The sequence below is a fragment of the Eurytemora carolleeae genome, unplaced genomic scaffold, assembly GCF_000591075.1.
Source record: "Eurytemora carolleeae unplaced genomic scaffold, Eaff_2.0 scaffold993, whole genome shotgun sequence".
NCBI lineage: Eukaryota > Metazoa > Arthropoda > Copepoda > Calanoida > Temoridae > Eurytemora > Eurytemora carolleeae.
The window spans coordinates 39,116-61,292 of record NW_019396879.1 but is presented as its reverse complement, the minus strand read 5'-3'; the positions used below and the strand labels follow the sequence as shown (position 1 = coordinate 61,292).

Here is a 22,177-nt window from a genome sequence, read left to right as displayed (position 1 = left end):
CTTAAAAGCGAGTATGAAAACTGGATTAGTTTGAGTAAGAGGGCTGGGCTTAAGTTTGAAAAAGATGCGCTACAGGTTTGTGCAATTATTTTTCATTAAGGTTTTTTTACAAAACAAATTAAAAACGTTTGAATTTGTCTATTTATACATAGATATATGAATGACTTTTCTTAACTTTGTCAGGCTGAAAAGCCTTGATCAAGGATTCCACATGTATTTTCTAACTTCTTGAATTGAATTGAATTGAATTGAATTGAATTGAATTGAACTGAATTGAATTGAATTGAATTGAACTGAACTGAACTGAACTGAACTGAATCGAATCGAATCGAATCGAATCGAATCGAATCGAATCGGAAAGAAATGGAAATAAGATTTGGGTTAAGAGTGAATAAAAGGTATAACAGCTTGAATATTGTAGCCACAATTCTAATTTTTTTCTTTCTATGAAGTGATTTTTTTGACTTTTTGATATATTCCCTGAAGTCGAGTGCAATTGATTTAATACATCAAGCTTAACTTTTGAATGGTGGATATCGGGATTAATGCTTGATCCACTCTTTTTCTTGATCTCGAGATTAGATATTGCTTGTTCTCTTCTTATTTTTAATCTTGATCAATTTACCGATCAAGATTAAGGATATCCCACTCTAAAGTTTTCAGCTCTGAGCTGAAAACTTTAGAATGGTGTATATCGGGATTAATGCTTAATCCACTCTTTCTTAATCTCGAGATTAAATATGGCTTGTTCTCCTATCATTTTTAATCTCCAGAGCTGGGAACTTTTGATTTCTGGATATCGGGATTAATGCTTGATCGACTCTTTTTCTTTGTCTCGAGATTAAATAAGGCTTGTTCTCCTCTAGTTATTAATCTCCAGATTAATTAACTGATCGGGATTAAGGATATCCCATTCAAAAGTTTTCAGCTCTGATTAATTATCCGATCAGGATTAAGGATATCCCATTGAAAACTTTAGAATGGTGGATATCGGGATCAATGCTTAATCCTCTCTTTTTCTTAATCTCCAGAGCTGAAAACTTTAGAATGGTGGATATCGGGATTAATGCTTAATCCACTCTTTTTCTTAATCTCCAGATTAAATATGGCTTGTTCTCCTCTCATTTTTAATCTCCAGATTAATTATCCGATCAGGATTAAGGATATCCCATTCAAAATTTTTCAGCTCAGATTAAATAATGCTTGTTCTCCTCTTGTTATTAATCTCCAGATTAATTAACCGATCGGGATTAAGGATATTCCATTCTAAAGTTTTCAGCTCTGGTAATGTGATTTTTTCATGGATTTTTTCGTAGGAGTTTTGTAGATTTCTGAAGGAGGCTGATAGGGATTCTGAATACAGAAGAAGAAGGTGATTAGTTATATTTGTTTTGCTTTGTAATGATCAAACAATTAAAACAATAGGCATTCAAAATCCCATTTCTCACATTTGTTTTAAAAACTCAAAAATATTTAATTTGAGACAAACCATTCAGGATAAAGTTGAAATTCTTTTGTAATATTCTCATGTTGATCCTTTGTGGATATGTGGGGGGGGGGAGGAGTGGGGGGAATCTCTAATATATTGGGTATTATTTTATGGTTTTGAGTTGAGTAAATCAAATTAAGCAGGCCAGTCTCAACAAAAACCACCCAAATCAATTTAAACGGTTCATATTCAATTTAAGAAATTAAACTGTTAAGCCGATTACTGTCCAATTCAGTAATAGTTCCAGAATAATATATTTGAATTTTTTTTGACCTTTTAACCATATTTGTTATAATTTTTTAATTGCAGCAGTATCTATATGGCAAAAGGTCCTCACCTTATATTTGTCAGAACAAGGCTGATTTTGTTATTTTTGATCTCATGAAACCTTACATAGACTCAAATATATATATATATAAACTCTAACATTCGTGGATTTCTATATATATATATATTTGTACGTTTTAACATTTATTCATAACACTGTATTTGTATATTCTTTTTCTTAAATAAAAGTTTGAAGAAGAAGAAAAACATTTTGTCTAGTCACATTTTACCTAGTCACAATTTTACTAGTCACATTTTTTCTTTATTTATTGCTTTATAAAAACATCAGTAACACTAGAATGCGTTTATGTCGTCTTCCTATTTCAAGAGCGTTATGGGTCCGACTGTAGGAAAAAGTTTATTATTGTTAGAGTAAACAAAGATAGCGTAAATGTGTACTTGAGTACAAACGGAATTAGGTAGATGTTGATTTTAAAAGCATTTCATACACTAGGCTCTAGTATGAAAGTTATACATGAAGTATGTAAAAGAAAGCAAGCATAAACCTGTTTTCTATCAGCTTTCTACTAACTCAGTGACCTCTACGACAGAATAGTATATATTATAATGTGATTAACATTCTCATAGGAATATAATTGAATATATCATTGGTTTTATCACAGAATAAGATAAGGTTATATCATAGGAAGTTTTATTTTCTCTGCATATAGGGAATAGCAGATTTTCTGTATTTCTCCGTTCTAGCATACCTGACAGTAAATACTTCAACGTTCCGTAGCTGGTGGTTGTGAGTGACTGGTTCTACCGGGAATAGGACAGAATGTCTTTATCTATAACTATTTATCTCCATTGTTCCAGTGGTGAGTTGGATCTTGTGTTGGATAAACTAGGAGAAGATCAAGATTATCAGGAGGAGGAGGACATATCTGTTAGTCAGAAAAGTGGAAATGGTAAAATATTTAACGGATTCTATTCAAGGGTTCGGGGCTTTAACTTTCGTGGAATATTTACGGTCAGTTTTAGAATTCAGGATTCTAAATTTTTGGGGAAAAGTTTTTTAATTTTTGAAAGTTATTTTACGATTTTTTAAAACCTTGATTTAAACTATAATGCTGCAACAGAAATAATTTGATGTTTCAGAATAATTTTTTTTAGACTTTTTTTCTTTAAGATGAGGATGTGAATTTGCTGCAGATGAAATATTTTGATATTAACGAAATGAATTTGGTTGAAATAAGGGTTTGAGTTGGGAACTCTAGTGTCTTAATCTTAATCTCAATATTCACACTGGGCTTTTTTGAATTTTATGCAGAATCTGCTAGATCTCTTGACTTTAGATATCCGTAATTTCTCCTTTTTCTCATAAACTCAACATTTCATAGATTCTAATTGGGTGTTGTTCTTTTTATCCACATATGACACTCGTTGGAACATCGAATGAAGATTAAATTATTCTGTAGATTAACAAAAGATCCGAGATCAAGCACTGATCTCGATATCCATTAATTCCCACCGCAGAAAGGATTGATTGCAGTTGACTTTATTTTTTTTATTTTTTTTTTTAACAAAATGTTTTTATCACAGATTTGTTAGCTGGTGTAGAGGTTGATACAAATGTAGGAAGACCAAAAAGAAACACAGGAAAACACAAATTTACAAAGGACAATAAGGTAAAATAAAGAATACCCTTTAACGCTGTGTCTGATCAAAAATATATGAGCTATTCATTATTTTCTTTTTGAAAATGGAAATGAGGTTTTTCTGTTTTTTTGGCTTGCGGTTTCAGTCTGAAACAATGGAGAAAATTATTATAATTTAACACTTTTCAAGTTAGACAAACAACAATATCTTCCACATTATTGATCAGATTTTAAGGTACTTTTGTTAATCGGTATGCGTTTTTTAAATGAAGGGTCAATCCAAATAATATAATAGTCCCTAAAGGGATAAACCTAAAAAGAGAGGGGGGGGGGGGGTATTTTGATAGATAAATATTAATTGGGATTTAATGAATTTGAGCTACGGTTCAACCATGTATGTTGACCCGATGATTCAAAATTTGTCCTACAGATGTAAACTCCACGACAGTTAGTAGCTCAGCGGCCTAGCTCAAATTCATAAAGTTTGTTCCCTGGAACACTTTTTGTTTAGGGTCAGTGGAATCTGCATCGTCTGGTTCGACTAGAGGGTCGGGAGGAGGCAATTAAAAGTGATATTGAAAGAGGACATCCTTTAGGTACATTTCTATTGGAAACTAATAAATCATTTTTAATCGTGCCAAAGGCGTACTCAGAACAGGTTGATAAAGTTAATGTATGGTTTCCAGGTTTGTTTGGGCCCCAATGGATGCTGAGCCTTCTGGAAAGAATTCTTTTAGCCCCCCCCCCCCCTTGACAAATTCCTGAGTACGCCCCTGAATCGAGCATTTATATTCCTTTTTTTAACTTGTAACTTGTTGGGTAATTTCTAGGTAACAATGTAGCTTGTTGAGAACAATGTAAGCTACATTATAGCTTCAAAGTTTTCTTTAAATATAAGATATAGCTTGTTTGAAAAATTCAATTTGCAACGGAACTGTTAAGGAAAACTTTGGGGTAGAATGTATTTTTTTTAGTAAAATCTAACTAAGGATTTTCCCATGGAATGATTAATGAGCATGGCTACTTACTCTTGAGTACGAAAGAGCCACTAAATATTTTTTTGTCTTCCAATATGACCTGCTTTATAGAGGTAACTGACAACTGTGGTTGGACCCCTTTAGGAGACTGTATGGAGAGAGGGATCCTGGCTTATGTCAAGGTATAACAATTAAAAGAATAAACCCTCCCCGGTCACTTTTTGTGTTTAAAAGAAGGCTTAGTCGAGACTAAATTTAATCAAGGCCAAATAAACAATCTTTAAAATAATTGTTGAAGTGCATTTCTTGTCAAATTTTTAATGCTAAAATGTTCTTCAATTTTAAGATAAATATATATTTTATGATGCCTGAAGGAAACTGACAACGTAATTTCAAGTGATAACCTTTTAAACGGGATTTTTTAAGCGGTTATCTTATAATCAACGACTAAGACATCCGTATTTTTCTAGCTTGAAATAGAGTGCTCTCCGGATCTAGTGACAAATTAAGTGCACTCTGGGACCATATGACGTCAAACTCACGGAGGGTTTTTATTCGAGTTTCCCTACACTTGATTTCCAGCTAGAAACCTGTCAACTTTCCGTAGTAGATGATTTGAAGTGAACCCGTGTGTATGAGACGTACTACTTTATAAATTAACTAGCCTCATAGGGCGCTTCGCGCCCATCTTCTAAATTAATTGTGAACATATTCTTTTTGTGTACATCGTAAAACAAAACAAAAATAATTCGCGGATTTTCACAAAAAATTTCGTGGATTTTTAAAATTTTCAAAAATTTAATGAAGATCGAATTTTGATGGAGACAAATATTTGAAATTTTGATCATTCATAAACCTTCCCTGTGGTCACGTGATGTCCCACAAAAAATTTGGGCCCGATCGGTTCAGCCGTTTTGAAGTTTATTGGATACAAACAAACAAACAGACAGACAGACTTAGTCTGTCTGACTAGCCAAATTTATATATAGATTATAAATAAATTATCACTGGTAAATGACTCCTAGAGTCCTTATAATTTTAAGAGACATTGTTAGAAGTTTTTGTATTATGAGGTTCTTTTGGAAAATAACCGTGATGTTAATAAATCCTATCCTCCTGTATGTTTAGTTACTGGTTGAGGCTGGAGCTGATATTGATAAAAGACAACCTGAGGACGACACTCCTCTAATATTAGCCTCTAGAGCAGGATTCTTAGGTACAGATATTTTATTGTGGCCCTTAATAGAGTCATAAGTTTTAAGCTCTAGTCAGTCAGGATCTCTTCCATTTTGATGCGGATTCAGATTTAGGTCCTGGATCCTGATTTTAGATCCTGGATCCTGATTAAGATCCTGGATCCTGATTCAGGTCCTGGATCCAGATTCAGATCCTGGATCCAGATTCAGGTCCTGGATCCAGATTCAGGCCGTGGATTTAGATTCAGGTACTGGATTCAGATTCAGATCCTGGATTCAGATCCTGGATCCTGATTCAGATCCTGGATCCTGATTCAGATCCTGGATCCTGATTCAGATCAAGATATGGATATTAGGAAGGTTTTAATATTTGGATCCATATATTTTGCTGATTCTGTTCCAGGGAGCTGCAATGTTTCAAATTTTAATAATAAGTAACTGTGGTTTATCAGAGATGGAATTTAAAGAATTTGAGCCGCGGTTTAAATCCACCAAAACCCGGTTTAAATTAAGCGCCGGCTTAAATCTTAAAACATTTAATACAATTTTAAGTGGAACCAACCATATTTAAGCCGCCGCTCAAATTCTTTAAATTCGGCCACAGTATATTTAAATCCCTTGAGTCTTGTCTTGATGTTTAGCCCTAGCATATAAATGTTTGTAAGACTACTTGATTCGGCGATTCATTTGTTTAATTTAGTAATTTAATAAATCTGTTCGTTTTTAGATATAATTGAGTACCTGTTGTCTGCGGGTGCAGACCCAACACTCCCAAATAAGAAGGGTTTAACATCAATTGCTCTTCTGAGAAGACATCGGCGAGATCTAGAATATGAGAAGGGAGAGGAGAATGAACAGAATATCCGGGATTTAGATCGACTTATTATGTATGTATAACAGAATATTTGCGATTTAGACCGACTTATTAAGTATGTAGAACAGAATATTCGAGATTTATACCGACTTATTAGGCATATATATGAAAATATTCGAGATATAGATCGACCTACTAAACATGGAGAACAGCATATTTTAGATTTAGACCGACATTAAATATAGAACAGAATATTCTAGATTTAGACCGACATTAAATATAGAACAGAATATTCTAGATTTAGACCGATATTAAATATAGAACAGCATATTCTAGATTTAGACCGACGGCTTATTAGGTTTATTTAATTACAATAAAGAGCCTCATTTTTCATCTAATTGGATTTAGTAGAAGAGTGAAATTAAATTATTATTATTGTTCAGGATAATTGAGGAGAAATATCGAAGTTTGGGCAGAGAAGTAGATTCAGCAGTTGCTCCTTCAACTTGTTCAAACTCTTTGGTAAATATATCTTTACAAGGCTTCATTTTCTAATAACCATTCTTGAAGAAGTTGCCATTTTTCTTCGTACTTCAACAAACCTAAATGTCGCGGATTTTTCTAAACACTTTCATATGTCATATAGTTGAGGTCAATCTCAAACTAAATCTTTTGTTTGAACTAATTTAAAACATCAGCATTCTATTGAAGCAAATCCAAGGTTGGAACATGGTAACAAAATTACATTATTTAAGGAACAATCCTCTCAAGAGATGTCACCTTGTGTTCCCAAAAAGAAAGGGAAAATGGAACAGCTTAGAGAACTTAGGGAAAAATTGAAACAGTTGAAAAATTAATCTCTATTCCCCTCTTTTTAAAGTGTAGAATGGCTTTATGCCTACAAACAAAACGATTAATTTTTGTTCAGTTAGCCTTGACTTTTTTGTTTTACAATTCTAAACTAAATAACAACAAAAATAATGGAACTGGTATAGATGAGAACTATAATAAAAATCAATTTTTATCCTGAAGACAAAACCGAGAGAAGAAAGCTGCAAAGTCTCTTAAAAGCAGATTTGGTTCAGGCAAGGAATATTTTTTTTAAATCAAGGTTTTTTACTTTTTAATTCGTTCAGGGTATATGTTTTCTTGAAAAATCATTCCCATTACCTCTTTTTGAAAATTGCCCCCCCCCCAGATGTTAAGTACGAATCGCATCGATAATATCTTTCACATTTTTGATCAGATAAAGGTTTAAAAGGTACCGTTGGGACTCGGACATGCCCATCTTCAACGCATCTTTGATCAGAGGCCGAATTTTAAGAATTTGATCCGCGGCTTAAATTTGAGACTCGGCTCAAATATGATTGGTTCAAATTAAAATTGTGTTAAATGTTTCAAGATTTAAGCCGGCGCTTAATTGAAAACCGGTTTTTGGCGGATTTGAGACGCGGCTTAAATTTAATAAATTCCGACTCAGATAAAGATTTAAAGGTTACCATTGGATCTTTCTATAGTAACCTTTAAACTCCACGCGATAAATTTAAATAAACCTAAAAGTTAATATTCTTGTCTTTTATAGAAGATGACCTGAAATCATCTTATCAAAGTCTTGGATCAAGAAGACGTGCTTGGTCTCCTGAACCCTTCCAAAGATCAAGATCAAGATCAAACTCTCCTGATACTACCTTTAAATCAGGAAGACGATTCAGTTCTCCTGATGAGGATGGAGGAAGCTCGGACGATCAACGATCTCCTTCTAATAGGAATGAACATATGCATAAATTATGTCATTTGGTTTGGGGTGGGTGGCTGCTTAATGCTAGTTACGCACCTGTTTTATCATTTATGAAAATCAGAAACGAATTTGCTCAGATCTTAGCGTGTGGGTCCAATGAATTGTGTCTTAGATTTTCCAAAGTCATTTATACTCCGTCCTCCCTTTAGTTGCCCCTTAATGAGGACTTGTTTGAATTGTTAGAATATGGTTCTTTGAGTAGAATGACATACAAAACAACTCGAGAAAGTTCGGACGATGAGAAGGAAAGGTCGTCTTCTCCAATTTTATCCTCCCAGATATTTTCATTTAAATCTCTCAAGGTTAGTATCAATTCTAACACCTTTTAAAATGTTTTCAGAAAATTTATATTATCATTTGCTTTTGTAAGGAATGTACTTTTTGTGAAGTAAATTTGTGAACGGTAAGGGGATATCAAACTATTTTCAAATGACTTAAAAAAGGGGCATGCCCATTGCCCAATTCCCACCAGTACTTGAATATCCTTATGGCACGATCTCAAGATTGATGAATTTCAATTTTGGTTTCTCTTATAGAAGCAACTTGCGTATGTATGCAGTAGAGAAGAAGACGGAAATTATGTTAAATTTACCACTTTTCCAGATAGATATTTTTTCTCATGTTTACTGTAAAAAATCGAAAGGGCTACCGCTGTGAATTGGCCATGCTTATTTTTTTTTAACCGGAAGTCATTGAAGAGTTTTGTAAGCAGTAATTTTACTAGTAACATCTTTGAACAAGATATAAGGACGGACGGGTAAAATTGATTCCCACAAAAAAAAATCGACTTACAGATTGATTGATTGATTTCTAAAGGTTTCCCAGTCCCGAGGTGCCGGAAAGCTGAAGCGTAAATCAAGTTTTCCAACATCAACTGAGATCTCGTGTTCCCCCGACCACCTACCAGAAATACCAACCCAGTCCTGGTTCGTCCCTGATCAACTTCCGGATACATCAACCCAGATATCCTGTGCTCCTGAATATCTACCGGATATCCCGGATTATTCACAAATTCACAATCCTCCGGCACCAGGTCTTCATTAAAAATTTTTTATTTGGTTTCAAAACTAAAATTGTTGCAATTTTTTTATCATCTATTTTTAAAAAAAATAATTTTCCTCCTGCTTTATCATCGCTAAATAAGAGGAAATAAGTAATTTTCCAAAATAGAGGTCGTTTTTGCCACAAGTATTAAAATAACTTGTAAGTTGAAGTCCAATTTTTTCTTTTTCTCATCCAAGCCTTTTTATGCCTAGAAAGAGGGAAAACCCGTTATTACTGTGCTTAATTTAGATGTAATGGGAGCTGATGTTTATCAGAATGTGATGGAAGGATTACGGCATCCTAATCGTCTTTCACTCAAACCAGCTCAGGAATGGATTTTTAAAATTTCTCAATCAGAAAAAAAAAGTTGACGTTATCAAAGGTTAAAATCATGCATGTAAATTTTCTCAAAAACTAATTTTTTTTGCCCCTTTTGAAAAGTGTTTCTCCCAGAATTTACATACAAAAACTTATAGATAAAAAGATGAGAAAAGTTGTCTTTTTTTATGGCCAATTGTTAATATTTTCCCGCGGGGAGGTGGTTAATTTTGAAAAATATACACCCCTAGTTGAAATCATCATACATTGAAATCTCTCTCTGAAAAAAGTAAAAATATAGCAACATTTATGTTGTATTCACAGTTCAATAAAAAGTTTTGGTCTGAACTAGGTTCTTAATTTAAATAAATTCTTTCAGGTTAAAAATAAATTTTTCCATTCAGAAACTAGTTCCTAGGCGAGATATTGATGATTCTAATGATTTCATGGAATTAGGTGAGACTTCGTCAATATTGGAGCTTAATAAAAGAGATACCTAATTGATTCGTAGTTTTAAAAAAGGGAAAGTTGTGTTAATTTATATTACCAAAAAACATGATTAATATATTTAGGTTATGTTATGTTAGGTGCCATGATGTTTTTGAATTCTTAAATTAACGCTGTATTTTGGTATAATAATGATTTAAAAGTTAAGCCATTGTGGAACACAAATGGGTGCGGACCGGAAGCAATGTGGATAAGCGCTGCTGAAAATCCATGCGTAAGAGTCGATTGTGCACAGGAAGTCGGTTGCGGTGTGCCTCCTCTCCCTTCGGGGGGAGGGTGGTTGTTTTTTATTGACTGGTGAAGGGGGGAGAGGATTAAAAAAATTATTACAAATTTTTATTTTAGACGATTCTGATTGGCTGGTTGATGACCTAAAGGAGGGACAACTAGAGAAGGAGAGGAAAAAACGAGAGAGAAGTTCTGAGGAAAAAAGACCGAGCAAACTTAAGGTCTTTATGCAATTCTTAACCTTGTGTATTTTTTTTGTAACATTATCTTTTAGAGACAGAAGACAACATTTTAAGTAAAACCTCCATTTAAAAAAGAGTGGGACGTACGATTCACAACAATGTTCTTTAAAAATTATCAGATACTACGGAAAACCCCACAATATCTTACTAATTGTCATTCAAAGAAAGATATTAAGGGTACCCTTGTGAATCAGACATGTCACCATGTAAATTAAGGCTAACTGAAAGAAATTGAAAGTACAACTTACGTCTTACAAAAAATGAGGCCATCAGTTTAAAGCATTTCTAAATACTGAGCATTTTTGGTATCTGTTTTGTTAAGCTATCGGTTTTTTTTTTGCAAGTAAATGGGTTTGTTTTTTGGAGGCCCTGAATTCATTTTATGAAGTCCGATAGCATCTGTAACCTCAGTCAGGCAAAAATAAAGGTTTTTAAGAAATGTGAAATCGACTACATAATTAGTTAGAATATGAAGTCTATTGATAGACCCTCATTATGATTTTGAATAATCAAATTCTATTAAAACAGCAAAATTGCATTTTACAAAGACACATTTTCATGCTATTTGCTTCTCAAGAACATCAAATACATGTAACATTGTTCGAAAGTCGTCTTCCTTTTCCACAGTTTTATGTGTCTCACTGTAATTTAGAGGAGACGAGGATCTAAAGAGAATGCAATTTCTCTGAGATTAGATCAGGATCTTCATGATGACCCAGATGATGAAGACCCTGAACCTGTTCTTGTTGATGAACTACCTAGTCCTCATTCAACTCAATACAGCACAATTTCTAGATTAAATAAACTGAAAAGGGTAGGTCTCAAGGTTTATACATTTTTCAACATACTTTGTTCAGAATTGTCATTAGAGACGTAGACAATTTTATTAACAAATAATATAGAAAAATGTTTTTAATTGGCTAAATATCATATATATATATTTTCTACTGGACTCTAGCTAGCACCTGAAGAGGGATTTATGGGTTTTTTCAATGAGGATTTTTTGGGATGAATTGGATTTATTTATTTATTTGGTCAATGGTATATAGACCAGGTTCTTAAATATTTCACTAGGCCTTCTTAACGCATATTTTATATAGATCTAAAATGTTAAAAAGATTTGTCAGCTTATAGAAATAAAATTTTTTCCCCTTTCATTGAATTCTTTTTTATATTCAAATATATTCAAATTTATATTTTAACTTCTGTTTTTTTATTCAGCGTACTCAACCTAAAATTGGTGATGTTTTCCCACGTGTTCCTGGTCCCAGTACAAGTATAGAGGATTCACGGAGAACCTCCGGGGAGTCGGAGTATAGGAGTAATCCTGGGGAGTCCTGGAGTACCCCCAGGGAGTCCTGGAATACCCCAAGGGAGTCCTGGAAGGCGCCTAGAGAATCAGACTGGAGCACCCAGCAGACTCCTGTAATTCATCCACAAGAGGTAATATGCGTTTAAAGTTGAATCAATTCATTCAGTTATGAAGTGTACCGGGTGACTGATTCCTCATGTGTCGTTCGACAATTATCCTTTGTGTTTTGGTGTGCGAGATATGTCAAATGTGTAACGTCGCTGAAAAATTGCAAGGCCTGAACTTTGGGGTTGTTAAGACCCTAATCATAACCAGGAGAGGAAATAGTGCAAAATTAGTTTTGTGAATTTTGAAGTTGCAATTTTGCGAATTTTCGATATTTCCTTCTGTTATACATTTTGTTACTTTACCTGCTAATGTAATTATAGCTATGATATATCTACCCTTGGTCTGGTAATCAATCATATTTCACATTAAACAATACCAACGGGTCGGTCACAAATCCTGTCATTACAAGATATTTACCATGATGACAATAACAATATGTGACTTATGGAATTTTTACTGGGACAATGATCGTCGAACAGTGATAACCAGAAAACTCTGGGAATAGGAAGTTGACTTAGGCTCATGTTATGACTTTAAATAGTCCAATAAACATTAGGCACAGCAATTGTGCAGTGTAAACAGAACAATTTCACTGAATACAATATTTAACAACTTACAAGTAAAGCTATTTGCTTAGTAACAACATCAAATGCACTTCAGTATTGCTTCAATGTCGTCTTCCTATTCTACAGTTTTCCGGTTATTACTGTAGTACTGTAGCATCTTCCCATCGTATGTATGGGCACACCGGACTAACCAGAGTGAGCAGCATTCGGTTTCTTCTATTTGAAATCAAACGTGTTTTGGTCTTTAATTCAACAATCTTTTACTTTACGGATTTGTTTATTTTAAACATTTTCATTCAAAATGTATATGCCAACAAAAAAGTATTTAATAAAAAGGCTAACAAATTATGTTTAGTGGGTCAAATGGTGATCTGAAGTCACAGCTTTCTGGAATATTGACAGAACCGTTAAATTCACGTGTGGTAGCCAAAATTAAAAACATTTTATATGGTTATTAGTATATTATGCGTAGGTAGAAAGTGTAATAACCAAAATTATTGTTATAATATTGAAAGAAAAACCGTGGAATAATTTTGATTATTCACCGAATATTATAACAATAATTTTGATTATTACACTTTCTTCCTACGCATAATATACTATTATTGTTTAGAAGCATCGAACAGTAAAAGTACAAATGGAAAATAAATCCCTCCTAATTCCGATCAAAGAAAAAAATTTAACAGGTAAAAAATGAAAAATAAAAATGAAAAAAATATCATGATAACCAGCCAAAAAAAAGATAAACAAAAGAATAAGACAAGGACATAATAAAGATCGCAAAGTATCAGACATATAGCGGTGCCCTCCTGGAGGAGATCAGGAGCAACACTGCAGCCATGAACAGAATCTAGATATAGGTTGTTTGAGTGAGGTGTATTTTTTAATTAAGTTGCCTGGTTAATTGGTGAAACAGCGGCACGTTATGGACGCAGTGAAGGAATAACACCTGCTACAGGTATATTATGGTGGTGTTGGCCTATCTATTATATGTTGGGGGGGGGGGGGGGTGAGACAGATTCGTAAAGCAGATTCTTATTTAATTCCGCTAAAATTAAAATTTCATATACAATACTCATAAAAGCAAGATTATAATGCAAGGACAGTTAATTGCAGTTGCGTATACTCTGCGTACATATTGAAACCAGTTCTCTCTGGGCGGAATTTGTAAGAATTAGTGATCGTTTAGTATCCAGGTCCAGGTTAAAAGCATTAAATTTTGATAGTTTAATAATTCACATAATAGTTTCCTATAACTAGAATATTTCATTGATTTTGATGTGAAAGATGGATCCCATGTCAGGCTTCGACATCCGTCCAGAGACAGTACACTGCAGTACAAAAGATGCGTACACCTCCGCAATGACTTTCCTTGCATTATAACATTGCATAAAAGTTTCTTTTCTAAAGTGCCTTCGAAATTTTAGTTGATGGAGCAGAGATGGATAGGACTGATCTATTAGAGGATGTCCTCGCCACTACGGACAGCCTCCATGGCGTTGTTCTCTCTTGGCCGTATAAACCCTCTCATGAGAGATATTTAGAGATCTCTAAGAATTTGGGCTTTCCGGTCTATAAAAATATTGCAACCATTTTACACAGGAATGCAAAGTCAAATTTAGAAATAAAAATAATTAAAAATTTTTTTAAAAAGATAGATTTTGAATCAATGTTAAACATAATAGTTCATCAGAGGCCGAACTTAATGAAAAACGGGAACCGGGTATATAAAGTTGGAGCTACTCTTCTTTATGGCTGAGAGTTATTCACCATAGGGTAAAACGACAAACTGTCAAATTTGCGACAAGGGTAAAACGACATAGGAACAAAAAGTGCGACAAACGGGCAAAATTTCATTTAGACTATTTTTGGTTAATTGCAACTATTTTTATGTTCAGACGAACTAGTAGCCGCAGCGCTCGGCCCACTAGCATGTCCTAGCCTGGCCCATAAATTGTCTTTTTATGTAGTACATAAATTATTTTTCCCATTTTGATTCTTTGTTGTTTTACCCTTTGTTGCGTGTTTGACCGTTTGTCGTTTAACCCTAGGTCACTTGACCCTGGGTTGTTTGACACTAGGTCGGTGAACCCTGCAAGGTATTTAAAAAGACTATTTCTCCCTTTCAATAAGTCCAATTTCTCAAGAAAATGTAAAGTAGTCAAATACAGTGAAAGTAAAAAAGGAATTTGTTTGATATTAAAATATATTTCTTTTTTTTGACTGGACAATAGAGCTGAGGCTACCAAAAGCTTGATACTGCGCATGCCGCTGAAGTTTAAAATAATCACTCCTCTGGTCGGATCCCTTAAATCATGGTTGGGATTGCGGGAGATCGTCTTCGCTGGTTGCAAGATTGGAGAGAACTTCAATGTTTTCAAACCTGTTCTGAATACTCTTAAGTAAGTTATGGATAAATGTTGATATCGAATAATGGGACCCATGTAAAAAGAAAAACAAAATATAATCAATTTAAATTTTTTTATTAGAAGAATGTTTTACCAGTAGCTTGTAAATCAACTTATAAAGTTAAATGGGTCTGTGTACACAATTTCTGTGTTTCATGTAAATTGGAGAAATAAAGTCCAACATTTGTCTTCCTGTTCCTTTGGGACAAGTGAGGTATACAAAAGTTCCTGATAACGCTGATCGACACCAGAAAAGGTTACCATCGACTGTAAAATTCCTACTTTTAAGATTTTCAGCATCATAAAATCTCAATTTAGTATCTATTTTCTGACAAAACCAATATCATATTTTAATGAAATTTCCTTTTTTCAATATAAAATATTTAATTAATATTGATTGCTGATGTTGAATTCAGCGAAACCTTAGTAAGTTGGCATATTAATGTGTGATGAAAAATCTTATCTGTCAATATTACATCTATGAATTATAATTTATACGGTTTTCTAGATCGTTAAGTTTGTTGAATCTGTCCCAGAATTGTCTACTCCCAGTATACCTGGAGAACATAGTTCTACCACCCAACCTTGATTCTCTTAATCTAGCGCACAATCCATTCCAGGACCATTCACTCAGGTACAATCCATTCCAGGACCATTCACTCAGGTACAATCCATTCCAGGACCATTCACTCAGGTAAAATCCATTCCAGGACCATTCACTCAAGTAATACTTAAGGAGGGATTGGTTGGACCTATGGAACAGGGGTGTATTAAGTTATTTCTCCACTTCCCCCTGCACTATGGATCAAATTGTAAAAAAGGGGTAAAACAAATTTCAAACGTTTTTTTTTCACTGCATTTCACTACTTAAACTTTAACAGTACGGCTGAGGAAAAATATATTTGATTTAAAAGTCAAAACAAATATCTTCACTCTTTATTTTGCATGGAAAGGGGAACGAGTTCATAATTATTTTAATGAAATTACTAGCTTCTTGGGGCTGACAAAATAAAAATAAAGTTGCAAGTTTCTTCTTTCTAGTCTCCATTAGACAGAAGCTAAAGAAATTTTTCGAAGAATAATTTCTATCTAGTACTTTACTAGAAAAGGATTTCTTAATCCCATAAGGGTTATTTCTGGTATTGATGTTGAAAGCATCTAAGTGACAATTAAACAAAAGAGGAAGGAAAAGAGAAGTTTAGGGAGGGGGGGGGGCGCGGAGAATCATAAAATTATAATTTTAAACAGACACCCATGCTCTGGTGATATCCAAATTTAATTAATTAAAGATAATTAAATTGACAAGTTTTCTTGAGAATGGAGAATATTTTGATCTTCAATTATAAAACTAACCATTTGCCTCCCAGCCCCTTCCTCCATAATTTTTTCTTTCATTTCTATATTTTTGTTTTAATTTTTCTCTCTTACCAGGTTTCTGAGCCCAGTTCTGATGTCTAGTCCAGTTCTGAGCACACTAGACTTATCCTACTGTTCATTTACTCACCGGTTATTTAATACCGGATGTATTGAATTTACCCAGGCCATCTCAGGTATATTGCTTAAAGGGAATGAAGGTGGTATTTTAAAATGACCCTACTTAGATAGAGTGGCTTAACATGTTTTTAACGGTAAGCGTTAAAACTGGGTCAGATCATTATCAAGGATGAATGAGTTTTCCTTCTTTTTCTATCATAAAATTGATTGTTTTCCTGTGTGGTTTCTCTTTAAAAGGAACTTTTCACGTTTTAAGATAGAATTAAGACGATAACCTCCTAATTTATTTTTATTTTATTCATAAAAATAAATAAATAGATATAGATTTATAGTGTACCATTTAAACGCGGACAACCAACTCTTTTTTAACTTTCGGGTAATCTAAAATTACATTTTCCATCTCTTTGATACAAGATATATTGAATTTAGCTATTGCTATCTCAGTCAGCCTTATTTTATTTTATTTTATTTTATTTTATTTTATTTTATTTTTATGCGATGCGATGCGATGCGATGCGATGCGATGCGATGCGATGTGATGCGATGCGATGGTTTTGGTTTGATTTGATTTGACTTGATTTGATTTGATTAAATTTCAGGTTTAACCGATCTAAATATTGCTGGCAATGATCTTGGACCTGAAGGTAGTAAGATTCTCTTTTTACTTAATTACAATATTATGATATGCTGGCATTGGTCAGCATATAATATATATCAATACAGTGTTGACTACTGAATTGTCAAGAGTATTTGTTAATACAGCTACTTAAAGTTTCCCAGATGCACGAAGCCCAAACTCCCCAGAAGAAATTCTGTGAATGGCCATTTTTCGGAATTTATAACATAAACAAAAAATTATAATTTACAATTTTTGTTCCTGATAAGTGATAATTCATTGGTATATACAGTGATAACCAGAAAACTCAAGCTCAAGCAAACTCTTTTAAACTCAAGCTATAACTTTAAATATTTTAACGAACATGAGGCACACAAATTGTGTAGTGTAAACATACCCATTTATTTAATAACTGATTTGATAACTTGCTAGTAAAGCTATTTGCTTTGTAACACATAAAATGCACTTTAATATTGTTTCAATGTCGTCTTTCTATTCTACCGTTCTCTGGTTATCACTGTACAGTGTACACTGACCCTCCATTACTATTTAGCAATTTCTGTACCGGATACTGTATTTAAACATATTTCAGCCCCTTTATTTCACCTTTCAGTAAACAATATTATTTTGATCTATATGCTGATTGCTGGTAGTATATGGACTGGAGTACAAACTATCATCAATGCATTATGATGGTTATGGTTCAAGAATTTAAAATATGCTTTTAAGTTATTCTAATTTTGATTTTTTTTTCAGGTATTGAGATTCTTCTGAAGGTACTTATGATCGAAATTTCGTATATTTTTTCTACATATTTTTTCTCAGATGTCGCATTGGCATTTTAAAGAAGATGTATGAGCATTGAACCTCATATATGTCAGCATTGAAAAAATGAAGCTTAGCTAAGTACAAAAAAATTAAATCCAGGTTTATAACCGTGCTCTAACTGAAAAAAAAAAATAGTTTAGAGGGACTGCAGGCGATTGTGCCTGATTAATTGTTTCTTGCGAGCAAGTAACTTTTGTGGAGAAACCTCAAATGAAAATAAATAGTAAAACATGGATATCTATTTATCTAATCCATACTTTATCATGCATACAAAGCTATTAAGGGATACCATAGTAAATCGGGCATCGTCATCCATGGAGAGTCACTTGAAATTACGCTTACAGTCCCTTTTTTCAATCTATGACTGAAACATCTGATCAATCAAACACGCAATTTTCGTGGCCAAACCCTTGAATAAAAATATTGTTTTAGTGCTGTCCTACAACCTTAACAACGTTAAATCTATCGGCTACTGTATCAGGTTAGATAACCCCTGCCAGCTACGCCCCCATCCCCTTCCCTTGTCCCCCCTCTTTCCATAAACCCCAAAGTTATTTATATATTTCTGTCAAAACATTATTCTATCCATCTATCTAGCTATCTATCAACAATCCAGTATTAACATTTATATATATCTAGGATCCGACGGCAATTTATTGAAAGGTTTGGTTTCCTTCTGTCAGCGGGGAAACCAAGAAACTAGACTGGAAACCATTCTTCTTAGGAAACCTCAGTCAAAATCATAATTGTTTTTTCTTAACAAATTAGCGCAATTCGAAAAATCAATTTTTTGAACGAAACGTTTTCCTAAAATAAAAACTTTAAAAAAATTGAGGTTTGGTTCAGGAATTGTTATTTATCTGATATTAATATACCCGATCTGTGTACTGCAGTATCCAGCTTACCACGGTTAAAGGTAATATTTAACATTATCCTTGTCTCCCTTTATCTTTATTTTCTTCTATGCAACACTTTTTGATTTAACCCTCCAAGCAGAATTGGCGATGCCCGATTCAAAATAGTAACCTTGAAAAGTTGAAACATATATCCGATCAATAATGTTAAAGATATTGTCGTTTTGCTAGATAGAAAAGTGTTTATTTGTAACAATTTCTTCGTGTTTTTCTGCAGTACATGTATAAGGTCACTATTGTAGAGATTTCACGGTTAAAACCAATTAGGCTCCAACGTCTCTCCTTTATAAGAACTTGGAGCGTAATGCTCCTATTCTCCAAATTCTCTTCTCTGCTTAGATTCAGAAAAGGGATTTAGGGGGTTTAATATCTGAGCTGAAAACTTTTGAATGGTGGATATCGAGATTAATGCTTGATCTTCTGTTTCTTAATATAGAGACTAACCTAATCATGTACTTGATACTTCTATTCTGAAAAGTGTATAAAATTCAACCAATTAGAGTCGCGCATATGAAACCGATAAATTAAAAATTTTGCTCGCCATTTAAAATTATATAGAGACACTCTAATTACTCTAATTTAAAAAACCGGTTTTAAGAAAAAAAATCAGAAGTGTGTCCATTGGATACTCAGATTAAGTAATCGGGATTTATGATATTTAATTCGAAAGTTTTCAGCTCTGGTCATATTCTAAATATTACACCATGGTTTAAATATTACAAAATCTATTTCATACTTGATCAGACAACGCGTTTAAGGGTACAGTTGTGAATCTGGCGTTGTTATCTTTGCATGTAGGGTCACTTAAAATACGCTTACAGTCCCTTTAATATAACCAAACAAATTTACTTTACTTACTCTGGTCTAAAGGGACTGTAAGTGTAATTTCAAGTTACCCTCAACCCCTTTTTGACTGATTATTGATCATCAAAAGCAGAGAAATCTGTGTTTTATATTATTTCTTATATATGAATAATCTTGCAAGCAAAGTATTTTAAAGATTACTGTAAAGAAATAAATTAGTTTTTTTGTACAGCTGTAGAAATATATGCATTTATACAAAGTATAAAAGATTGATTGGTAGAAATATGATAAAATCAGCATCTGAACAACAAATTATTTTCTTTAAAAATCTTTTTCTCTTGTAGAAGTTGGATTTGTCAAGTAACGGTGTAACACCGTCTGGAGTCCACCAGCTGTTAACTCGTGTAGCAGAGACAGATCGTCAGCTGACCGATCTTCTTCTAGACAACTGTCACATGGTCATTGGACAAGGTTAGATTTATACTCTCAGTTAATACCTTTATGTTGTTACCTAATCAGAGATTAATAAAGATTTCCTAATCTCTTCATGGTTCAATAAGATTCAGCAATAGAAACTTCTTAAACATTTTTCAATTCTTTGAAACATTTTATCCTTTAAAGCAAATGTTAGAGAGGGCTCTGATTTTAATTCTAGTGGCAACGATTTTTAATAATTTAGCCGGCTCTTGTTTATATTTTGAACAACGATTTTAAAAGTTCATTTTTTACCTCTGTTTTTATCATATCCTGGAATACATAAATTTGTAAGGTAATGAAGAAATGGTAAATGGAGTGACTATATTAATGGATTGGTTCTAAACAGAAATATAATACTTGTAAAGTTGAGAAGACATAGTTGATGGAGTAAGAATATTAATGGATTGGTTATAAACTGAAATTCATATTTGTTAGGTGATGCAGATATGGTTAACGGAGTTAATATATTAATAGATTGGTTCTAAATGAAACATATATTTATATGGTTATGAAGATACAGCTAATGGAGTTAAGATATTAATGGATTGGCTCTAAATTGAAATAAATATTTGTTAGGTTATATGAAGATACAGCTAATGGAGTTGAGATATTAATGGATTGGCTCTAAATTGAAATAAATATTTGTTAGGTTTTGAAGATATGGTTAATGGATTTAAGATATTAATGGATTGGCTATCAATTGAAATAAATGTTTGTTAGGTTATGAAGAAATGGTTGATGGAGTTATGATATTATGGATTGGTTCTGAACTAAAATATTTTCTAGACTATGAAGAAATGGTTAATGGAGTTAAGATATTAATGGATTGGCTCTAAATTGAAATATATATTTTTTAGGTTATGAAGAAATGGTTAATGGAGTTAAGATATTAATGGATTGGCTCTAAATTGAAATATATATTTGTTAGGTTATGAAGATATGGTTAATGGAGTTAAGATGTTAATGGATTGGCACACCAAACTGAAATATATATTTGTTAGGTTATGAAGATATGGTTAATGGAGTTAAGGTATTAATGGATTGGCACACCAAACTGAAATATATATTTGTTAGGTTATGAAGAGATGGTTAATGGAGTTAAGATATTAATGGATTGGCACACCAAACTGAAATATCTCTCATTCCCAGGTAAACATAGATGGTTTCAAAAACAGAAATTAAAACTCTGTTTATTATAAGATTTCAAAAGATTTTCTCCATAACTATTTAAGTAAACATTCCATTAAAGAGGTTTATGCCCTATTACAAACGGGTATCCTTTAAACTTATGTTGTTAACAAATGGAGTTCCATGTATAACTAATTGAAAATTCATCTTTCCTCAGTGGATTTTCTATTAGAATGACTTGTGTATTTATGTTACATGTAGCCTAAGTAAAAATTCATATGTTTAAAGGACACATTTTGAATCAAACATGTAAATTTTTAAATAGTGAGTCTTTCCTTTGTGGATTTTCTATTAGAATGACTTGTGTATTTATGTTACATGTAGCCGTATCAAAAATTCATCTTTCCTCAGTGGATTTTCTATTAGAATGACTTGTGTATTTATGTTACATGTAGCCGTAGCAAAAACTTATATGTTTAAAGGACACATTTTGAATCAAACATGTTAATTTTTAAATAGTGAGTCATTTTGAATTACGTTGACAGCCCCTTTAAACTAAATATATATGATAGAGGACAATGCTGACCTTGTGGAGCGGATTCGGAAAATCTGGATTAATAGCTGGGGGTCAACTAGTAAACAGTATTCAGATTCAACACAGAATATCAAGTTCTCAATAGCATAGTACACCTTACTTACAGTACATTACCATCTTTACAAATACAAACAAAGTACAAGTGTTTACTTCAAAACCTTTTTCAAAATGAATTTTGTAAACAATTTAGATCTGTGATATGTATATGATTATACAGATGTAATCATCTAATATTGATTTTAAAAGAATTTCTATGTTAAAATACATAATATTGCAATTTTTTAATCTACTTTGAATAAAACTTTACATATGTACATTGTACAAGACTCAACCTTTATTGTGATTGTAGACGTAGCAATAAAATAAAATGAAAATCTTAATAAGAA

At 33.0% G+C, this 22,177-nt stretch overlaps 2 protein-coding genes across 4 annotated transcripts in view; both read left to right on the top strand.

The window, feature by feature from the left end:
- The window catches only part of LOC111709651 (tonsoku-like protein), a 25,803-nt gene extending 11,849 nt beyond the window's left edge, over positions 1-13,954 (top strand). The window contains exons 19-40 of the mRNA XM_023483426.1: positions 10-75; positions 1,317-1,372; positions 2,636-2,727; positions 3,362-3,447; positions 3,929-4,013; positions 4,506-4,576; positions 5,523-5,610; positions 6,318-6,477; positions 6,848-6,926; positions 7,160-7,233; positions 7,437-7,489; positions 7,987-8,170; positions 8,405-8,504; positions 9,019-9,235; positions 9,496-9,575; positions 9,969-10,020; positions 10,417-10,520; positions 11,194-11,355; positions 11,763-11,984; positions 13,141-13,213; positions 13,420-13,485; positions 13,938-13,954. Coding sequence (XP_023339194.1) covers positions 10-75; positions 1,317-1,372; positions 2,636-2,727; positions 3,362-3,447; positions 3,929-4,013; positions 4,506-4,576; positions 5,523-5,610; positions 6,318-6,477; positions 6,848-6,926; positions 7,160-7,233; positions 7,437-7,489; positions 7,987-8,170; positions 8,405-8,504; positions 9,019-9,235; positions 9,496-9,575; positions 9,969-10,020; positions 10,417-10,520; positions 11,194-11,355; positions 11,763-11,984; positions 13,141-13,213; positions 13,420-13,485; positions 13,938-13,954 — 2,187 coding nt within the window. The remainder of the gene's footprint in view (positions 1-9; positions 76-1,316; positions 1,373-2,635; positions 2,728-3,361; positions 3,448-3,928; positions 4,014-4,505; positions 4,577-5,522; positions 5,611-6,317; positions 6,478-6,847; positions 6,927-7,159; positions 7,234-7,436; positions 7,490-7,986; positions 8,171-8,404; positions 8,505-9,018; positions 9,236-9,495; positions 9,576-9,968; positions 10,021-10,416; positions 10,521-11,193; positions 11,356-11,762; positions 11,985-13,140; positions 13,214-13,419; positions 13,486-13,937) is intronic.
- On the top strand, positions 13,953-22,177 carry LOC111709659 (tonsoku-like protein). Of its 3 annotated transcripts, XM_023483440.1 has the most exons (12): positions 13,953-14,129; positions 14,762-14,929; positions 15,444-15,569; positions 16,367-16,485; positions 17,029-17,073; positions 17,802-17,821; positions 18,306-18,354; positions 18,513-18,597; positions 18,720-18,789; positions 19,936-20,062; positions 21,143-21,217; positions 21,769-22,177. In XM_023483440.1, exons 1-12 carry the CDS (start codon positions 13,969-13,971, stop codon positions 21,879-21,881), a joined length of 1,158 nt encoding a protein of 385 aa, XP_023339208.1. In that variant the 5' UTR covers positions 13,953-13,968; the 3' UTR covers positions 21,882-22,177. The 3 variants fall into 3 exon arrangements, with proteins under 3 accessions (XP_023339208.1, XP_023339210.1, XP_023339209.1); XM_023483442.1 differs by lacking the exons at positions 21,143-21,217; positions 21,769-22,177 and adding an exon at positions 20,926-20,990; XM_023483441.1 differs by lacking the exons at positions 21,143-21,217; positions 21,769-22,177 and adding an exon at positions 20,857-20,916 and having other exon boundaries at positions 19,936-20,064.